Source organism: Phyllostomus hastatus, unplaced genomic scaffold (assembly GCF_019186645.2).
Source record: "Phyllostomus hastatus isolate PE091 unplaced genomic scaffold, TTU_PhHast_1.1 phas_scaffold_1674, whole genome shotgun sequence".
NCBI lineage: Eukaryota > Metazoa > Chordata > Mammalia > Chiroptera > Phyllostomidae > Phyllostomus > Phyllostomus hastatus.
This window is the reverse complement of record NW_025334011.1, coordinates 16,496,900-16,505,104: the sequence shown is the minus strand read 5'-3', so window position 1 is coordinate 16,505,104 and position 8,205 is coordinate 16,496,900. Positions and strand designations below refer to the sequence as shown.

The window sequence follows — 8,205 nt, the reverse complement described above, 5'->3', positions numbered from 1 at the left end:
TAAATGTTTTAGAAATAACTTACTTTATGGATTGGAATTTCCAACAATTCAACAGATCTCATCACTCATTTAAATGCTGATACCTTTAAAAGGTCATAGCTGTGCATTATAGAGACCAATCTGAGCCTTACTGTAATATAAATACTGGCCCAGGGGTTAACCAACACTATGACTGCTGAATGAGTCTCCTGTACCAAGGGCAGGCACCTCTGAAACAGATACTGCCAATACATGTAAGCACTACAGAAATAGCTCCTCCATTGCATGGAAGCCCAGAAGGAGGTTCCTCGGTGCTGAAGATCCACTGAGCTTTCAAAGTGCAGAAGATTTTAAAATTAGGGTCCAGGATTTAAACTATTATCACACAATTCTCCCTTGCATTAAAGATTTACTATGAAAGTCTACATTTAAACATTCCCAGACATGAAAAATAAAAATTATTGACATCCACTGGGATTATTCTCAATAATAATAATTCAGAATAATAATGTCATATTTTATTAATCCAACTTGTTTAGTAGAGCCCACTAATAGCTTTAAATGATAGATTTCTTTAATTTTACTTAATCACCCTTCCACTCAACACCCTCAGCTGGACTGCTTATAACATAGAAAATTAAAGAAAGAGATGACTAAGTAGGGTTTGCATTTTGGTTTTGAAGTTAAATAAAAGGAAGTGTGGTTGTACCCCCAAAGACTTACATAAAATTATGGAAAAAAACATACTTCCAGTTGCAAAAGACTCCAATAAAAACCCTGTAAGGATTGAGGGGAGATAAAATATGCTAGAAATAGTCATACTTTTTCCCTAATTATTAAGTTGGAAAAATAGGAATTTAACAGGAGAATCAGGTTGGGGGGTTGTTTAAATAATAGAAAAGAAAAAGGATTCCATTTGAGATAGTTTCTAGTTTTGAAATATGTCTAAATTATTTTTCAATTAGCAGCAATCAATATTCAAAAATATGTATCAACATTCTTTTATTTGGCATATCTGTGTATCAATTTTATAAATTGTCAGAAAAAAGTCATACATTCTTTCAGAATACCAAACACTCTGGGATAACAAAGAAAAGCAATGTTATTCTAGACTAAGTACCCATTCATTCTGTGTTTGAACCTCTTTTCCAACATCAAATATTCTTATCTTTTAATGAAGGCAGAAAGGATTTCTGATCACTGCCTGTGTCCAAGTACTTGCTGGGTACCTGTAGATTAAACCAAAAAATTTCATTACTGAGACTGAATAATGTTGACTGGTTAAATGTTTAATAGGGGAGGAAATAATCTACCTACCAAAGGAGCATGAGTATCACTTCCAGTAGATCCAGCAGAATCCATCATGAAGTTCATTTTAGAGTGCACAAATACAGGTTTTAGTTTCTGAAAGACACAAAAGATATGTACTGTGTTTTCAAGGGCAAATAATGATCAAATCAAATAAATGTAGAGTGTTTTTCAGCACTTAGTTAACCAAGACATGAAAATCTTTTTGTTCAAATATGTCTGGGGAAATATTTTCCTTTAAACCCATGGAATAAACCTTTTCCTTTTTGGGCTACTTTGAGAGAAAATTCAAGAAAGATTTAAAAAACTCAACAATAATTAAAACCAGACAAATTGGTGGAGGTGGAATTGGATTTTTTCAAACTAAAAGAGAAAGTTTATTTAGAACAGAGGCAAAAGAAGGGCCTGTGGAGCTTAGGAAAGGAGGGTTTTTGTTTAATAGGTGCAGAGTTCCAGCTTTGTAAGAAAAAAAGGGATTTAGTGATTTGTTTCACAACATGTCAATGTTCTTAAAATTATTGAGCTGTACACATAAAAATGTTTAACATGGTAAATTTTATGTTATGTATATTTTTTTACATTTACAAAAATTCTTGAATAGTCTCTTTAGAAAAGAAGATCTAAGAATGACCAACAAGCACACAAAAAGATGGTAAATATCATTAATTATCAGGGAAATACAAGTAAAAACTTCAGTGAGATAGTATGTTAGCATGGGTAAAATTTGAAAATTGGTGATATCAAGGTGGTACCAACATGGAGCAATAGGAACTCTCAATTATCGCTGGTGGGAGAGTGAAATGGTACAATTACTTTGGAGTGTTGGCAATTTCTTATAAAGTTAAACATACACACTCTTAAGTTTCAGCCTGAGAGTTACAAAAAATGTATTTCCACAAATGACTTGTACAAGAATGTTTATAGCAGCATTTATTTTTCAAAATAGCCTCTAACTAGAAACAGCTCAAGTATCCATCAAGAAGAAAATGGATAAACAAATTATGGTTTATTCATTCAATAGATTACTATTGAGCAATACAAAGAAACAATTGCTACAGGTACACATAATAGCATGGATAAATCTCAAAAGCATTCTGCTGAGTAAAATAAGCCAGGTATAAAAGACTACATAATGTCTGATCATATCTACATACATTTAAGAACAGGCAAAACTAATCTGTAGTGACAGAAATCAGACCAAATGTTTGGCATAAGAATCTGGGTGAGCTATTGTCTGAAAGGGGACATGAGGAGACTTTTAGGGATGGTGGAAATGTTCTATACTTTCATTTAGGTGATGACTACACAGGAAAAAAAACTCTTCAAATAGTATACCTAATATTTGTTCATTTTATCATATACAAAATATACTTCATTAGTAAGAAAATAGTAAATAATTTTTTCATCACACTTATTCTAATATGTGCTTTAAAGTCTGATGTTTCCTTATTAATGTTTATCTTTTTGACATTGTAGATCAGGCAATATTCTAACCTCTGTGAGTGAAACATTTTATAAAACAGACCAGTCCATATTCTCATGGAATTTATATTATAGTCTATAAAGGAAGGAGCCATATTTGTCATGTGCACTACCTTATTCCCAGTTCAGAGCTTGGTGCTTGTACTCAATAAATATTTGTGGAGTGGATGAGTGACTAGAGTGTAGGGAACCAAGGGAAAATGTTACTGTAGCCAAACCTCATCGATTCACTCACTCATCACTTTTTCTCTTTCCTTCTTTTCATTATTTTTCTTAAATATTTGCTATCAACTCTGATGAGTGTCTCAAGTGCCTACATATTGTGTGGATGTATATAGGATTCAGGAGTCTGAACCCCAGATAAGCAGTGGCACATAGGTGTATACTAAAGCAGATAGAGAACCACACCACTTCCACAGGAAGACAGATTACATAAATATCTGAGGGCAAGATCAAGATGTTTCTCAAAAGAAAGACTGCACAGCTCAAGCACATCTATTAATGTGCTTGAACTAGCATAATTTTGAGATTAAAAAATTTTTTCAGTTACAGTTTACATTCAATATTATTTTGCATTAGTTTCACATGTAGAACATAGTGGTTAGACCATCATGTGCTTTACAAAATGTTCCCCCTTATATTCCTAGTATTCACCTGGCATCATATGTAGTTATTACAATATTATTAACTATATTCCCTATGTTGTTCTTTATATCCCCATGGTATAATTTTGAGATTTAGAAGTTAGTTTCATAAAGCCTGGGCAATATATAATATAATATAAATTCCATGAGAATATGGACTGGTCTGTTTTATAAAAAGGCTTTATATTGAAATTTGGACCGGAAAAAACTTACTGGACAATCCTAAAAGAAGCCTGATATTGAGTAGCATAGAATTCTCATGGGTCTTCCAATATTTTATTTGCCCAACTGATTAAATATGTAAACTAAGGATTACTTCACTTAAAAGTTTCAGGTGGAAAGCTTAGAGAAGATGGTGGAAGAGTGAATGGACATCATGCTCACCTCCTCCCAGGGATGATCTGGAATTACAACTCAATTGTGGAGAAAGCACTCGGAACAAACAACTAAACAATAGCAAGAGAGAAGCCATATAACCTCTAACAGACAGAAAAATCAGCTTTGGCACAATCTATCTGCTACAGAGTCTAATAGAGGCTTGGTCTAATGTGGCTGGTTACCCACAGGTGGCAGTGCAGGAGGGATAATTAAGCAGCTGGTTGGATCCTTCTGAGAAGAATGGGATCTAAATCTTAAGCTAGGATTCCCAGCTTAGAGCACCAGAGCCCCCAAATTACACAGATAACAACTACCAAAAACAGCAGCAGAGATGCAGAAACAGACAGATGGAGATGCAAGAGTCATTTAAAGGGCCAACACAAATTTTTATTTGCAGCCACTTACCCTGGGCTCTGGCAAAGGCAAGGGCAGAGTGGACTGGGGACACCTGAGGAGAGGCTAAGGACTGAAGCTCTGAGGAGAGAACTGAGAGAATAGATGCTGGGATCCTGGGGCTGACTCATCCCTCGTATGACAGCAGCCATGATGCTCAGGCAGACCATTCCCCTCTGAGCAGCAGCAGCCTGAGGGGAAACAATAGCCCCCACCACAGGAGGGATTTGACCCTGCCCTACATGCTTAAACCTAACTGCTGAGTGCAGAGTGACTAGATTAACAACTAAAGGAGACAGCCAAGGACAGTAGATCACTGGACATATCAAACAGGCTGCCTAAGGTCAGATGGGATCAACATCTGACATCACCACAGGCAGATACACAAAGAAAAAAACAGTGGTAAATACAAGAGGTTATTGAGATGAAATTCACTGGGTCTTCTCATGATCTGTGATATTTTCTTTCCTGCATTGCTTTTTAACATTCATTTCTTGTCCAGCAAGTTTGTACATTTAAGTCACTAAGTTTTATACTGTAAGTGTATTCAAATCACATATTTTGCTCCTCCATCCTCTTAGCCCATTTTACTTTTCTCTTTCCTCACATTATTTTCATCTCAAATTTTGTTTTGTCTCTTGCTATGACTTGTCCCCATTCCACAGTCTTACTATTTCTCCCCGGTCCAGAAACACAAAACCAATTTTTTTGTTGAGGGTCATCTTACATCCTTTTACCTGCTCTAAAAATACTTGTGCTCTCTCTCCACTTTTAACAATATTTGCTAGTTGGTTGTGGGTGGGGTAGTTGTTGTTGTATTGTTTTACCAATTTCATCTCTAGAGCTTCACTAATTCTGTATTTCAAATATCAAATTTTACTGGTCCCCTGTCCTAATCTTTTTTTTTTACCTGAAATTTTAATTTTGCTGTCTTAGCCTGTTTTTTTTTTCTCTTTTGCCTTTCTTCTATTTCTTTCATCCTGTCCTTTTCTTTTTCTTTAATCACTTTTTTTCTTTTTCCTTACATCCCAAATTTGATATTTTCCCTATTTTAGCTTGGTTTTTGTTCCTCATTCTTAGTATTCCCTCTCTCTCTATCATTTCAAAATCACATCCCATTTCTCTAAACATCTCTTAGACTTTTCTTTGTTTCTTTTTTCCCTCTTATTCCCATACCACCTATATTAATTTTAGCTCATTTGCTGTTGATAGTATTATAGTGGATCTTTCTCTCAAATTTGGCTCCCAAATTTTTATTAATTACTTATTATTTTCCTTCCTTTTTCTTTCTCTCTCTCACTTTATTTTATTTTATATTATTTTAATTTTTGTTTAAACCTAATAGTATATGCTTCTCTTCTCATACTCCTTTCCACATTCTTTATTCCCCTTTTTATTCATGATGTAATTTTTACTTTCTCTCTTCCCACTGCTCCAACTCCCAACTCTTATTAGTGCTCCTCCCTCTACCTTCTCAAAATCACTTTCCATTCAGTAAGTCATCTCATATCTGCTCTCCTTTCTTATAATAATCTTAATCTTGTTACATCCTTGTTAATATTGGCTCATTTGTTGTTGATAGTGGGATTATGTGGGGGAGTTATTTTTTCAGGTGTGGGTTTGTTTCCTAGGCTTTGTAGTATTGTTCTATCAGCACCTGCACAACAGCACACAAGATGCGGTGGGTGGAGTGACCCTCAGTCAACCAGCTGGAGGGAAGGACCCACCAAAGAAGGACCCAACAACAATCAAAACCTAATTACATTCAGAGAACCAGGATAAATGGCATAAAAGGCATCCCAAGAACATCAAGTTCAGGAGATCAAGGAGACTACACCACTGAATCTTACAGGTCTCCTATCAAAGCATTTCACACCACAAGACAGGAAGTCAAAACAGATCAATTTAAGAAGCAGAAGCAAACAAGAAGAGTCTCACAAATAATGGAAAGACAAAGAAACAACCCCCAATTGAAAGGAAAGGAGGAATCCTTAGAAAGAATGCTAAATGAAAGAGAGGCAAGTCAATTATTAGACACTGAGTTCAAAATAATGGTTATAAAAAAGCTGAATGAGCTCAGTGAGGGTTACCAAAAAGTACAGGGAATATATGAGGAACTTACTGTGAACTATATCAGCATAAAAAGGGCCTTGAAACAATCAACCAGAACCAAGAGAAAATGCAGAATATAATTTCTGAATTGAAGAACATAGCAGAAGGAATCAAAAGCAGGCTAAATGAAACAGAGGATCGAGTCAGTGAGCTGGAGGGCAAGGTAGAAAAAAACTCCTAGAAAGAGCAAGAAAAGGAAAAAAAGTTTAAAAAAGAATGAAGAGGGGTTAAGGGAAATGCAGGAGAACATGAAATGGAATAATATCTATAGAATAGGGACACCAGCAGGAGAAGAAGAGGAGCAAGGAATATAAAACTTGTTTGAAAAAGTAATGATGGAAAATTTCTCTAATTTGATGAGAGAAAGAGTCACACAAATCCAGAAAACACAGGGTCCCGATCAAGAGGAACTCAAAGAGGCCCACTTCAAGACACATCATAATTAAAATGGCAAAAATTCCAAGTGAAAGAGAGAATCTTAAAGACAGCATGGGAGAAACAAGAAGTAACATACAAGGGAGCCCCAATAAGGCTAGCAGCTGGCTTCTCAACAAAAATATTACAAGCCAAAAGAGAATGGCAAGAAATATTCCAAGTAATGTAAAGCAAAGACCTGCAACTGAGACTACTCTATCTAGCAAGGCTCTCAGTTAAAATGGAAGGTGAAAAAGGGAGCTTCCCAGACAAAAGAAGGCTAAAGGAATACACCTTCACTAAACCAGCATTGCAAGGTATGTTAAACAGACTACTTCAAGAAGAGGAATAAAAACAGTGAGAGAGAAGGGAACACAAGAAAAAGGGGAGTAAAATGGCAATGAATAAGTACCTATGAATAATAACTTTAAATGTGAATGGTTTAAATGTTCCAATCAAAATGCATAGGGTAGCAGAATGGATAAGAAAACATGACCCACACATATGCTGTTCTAAGGTGGGTCTTTTGTTCTAAGAGACCCACCTTAGAACAAAAGAGCTACATGGACTGAAAGTTAAGGGTTTGAAAAAATATATTCTAAGCAAATAGACAGGAAAAAAAAGCCAGGGTAGCAATATTTATATCTGACAAAATAGACTTCAAAACAAAAGCCATAAAAAGAGACACAGAAGGAAACTTCATAATACTCAAAGGAAGAATCCATCAAGAAGACATAAATATTGTAAATGTATATGCACCCAACATAGAAGCACCCAAATATATAAGGAAATTCTTGGAGGACTTCAAAAAAGGTATAGACAGCAACACAATTATAGTAGGGGATTTTTAACACCTCACTGTCAACAATGGATAGATCATCCAAACAAAATATCAACAAGGGTATTATGAAACTAAATGATGCATCAGATCAAATGGACTTAACTGATATATATAGAAATTTTCATCCCAAAGAAGCAAAATACACATCCTTTTCAAATGCATATGGAACACTTTCAAAGATAGACTACATGATAGGGCAAAACAAGCCTCAACAAATTCAAAAAAAATGAAATCATATCAAGCATTTTCTCAGACCACAAGGGCTTGAAACTAGAAATCAACCTAAAAGAAAATATTAAAAAGTATTCAAACTCATGGAAAGTGAATAGCATGCTATTAAATAATCAATGGGTTAATAATGATATCAAGGAAGAAATAAAAAAGTTTTGGAAACAAGTGAAAATGAACACACAACAGTTCAAAACCTATGGGACACAGCAAAGGCAGTCTTGAGAGGGAAGTTCATAGCAATACAGGCCTACCTAAAAAAAAAAAAATAGAAACATTTCAAATAAACAGACTAATCACACACAACTATAAGAATTGGAGGAACAACAACAAACAAAGCCCAGAGAAAGTAGAAAGAAGGAAATAATCAAGATAACAGAAGAATTAAATGACATAGAGACTAAATGAACAATTCAAAGGATCAAT

At 35.0% G+C, this 8,205-nt stretch overlaps 1 protein-coding gene across 1 annotated transcript in view; it reads right to left on the bottom strand.

The window, feature by feature from the left end:
* Nucleotides 1-1,133: 1,133 nt before the first annotated feature.
* Nucleotides 1,134-8,205, bottom strand: part of CUNH10orf67 (chromosome unknown C10orf67 homolog) — a 97,735-nt gene continuing 90,663 nt past the window's right edge. The window contains 2 exon segments of the mRNA XM_045857712.1: nt 1,134-1,208; nt 1,297-1,383. Of these exon segments, the coding sequence (XP_045713668.1) occupies nt 1,134-1,208; nt 1,297-1,383 (162 nt within the window).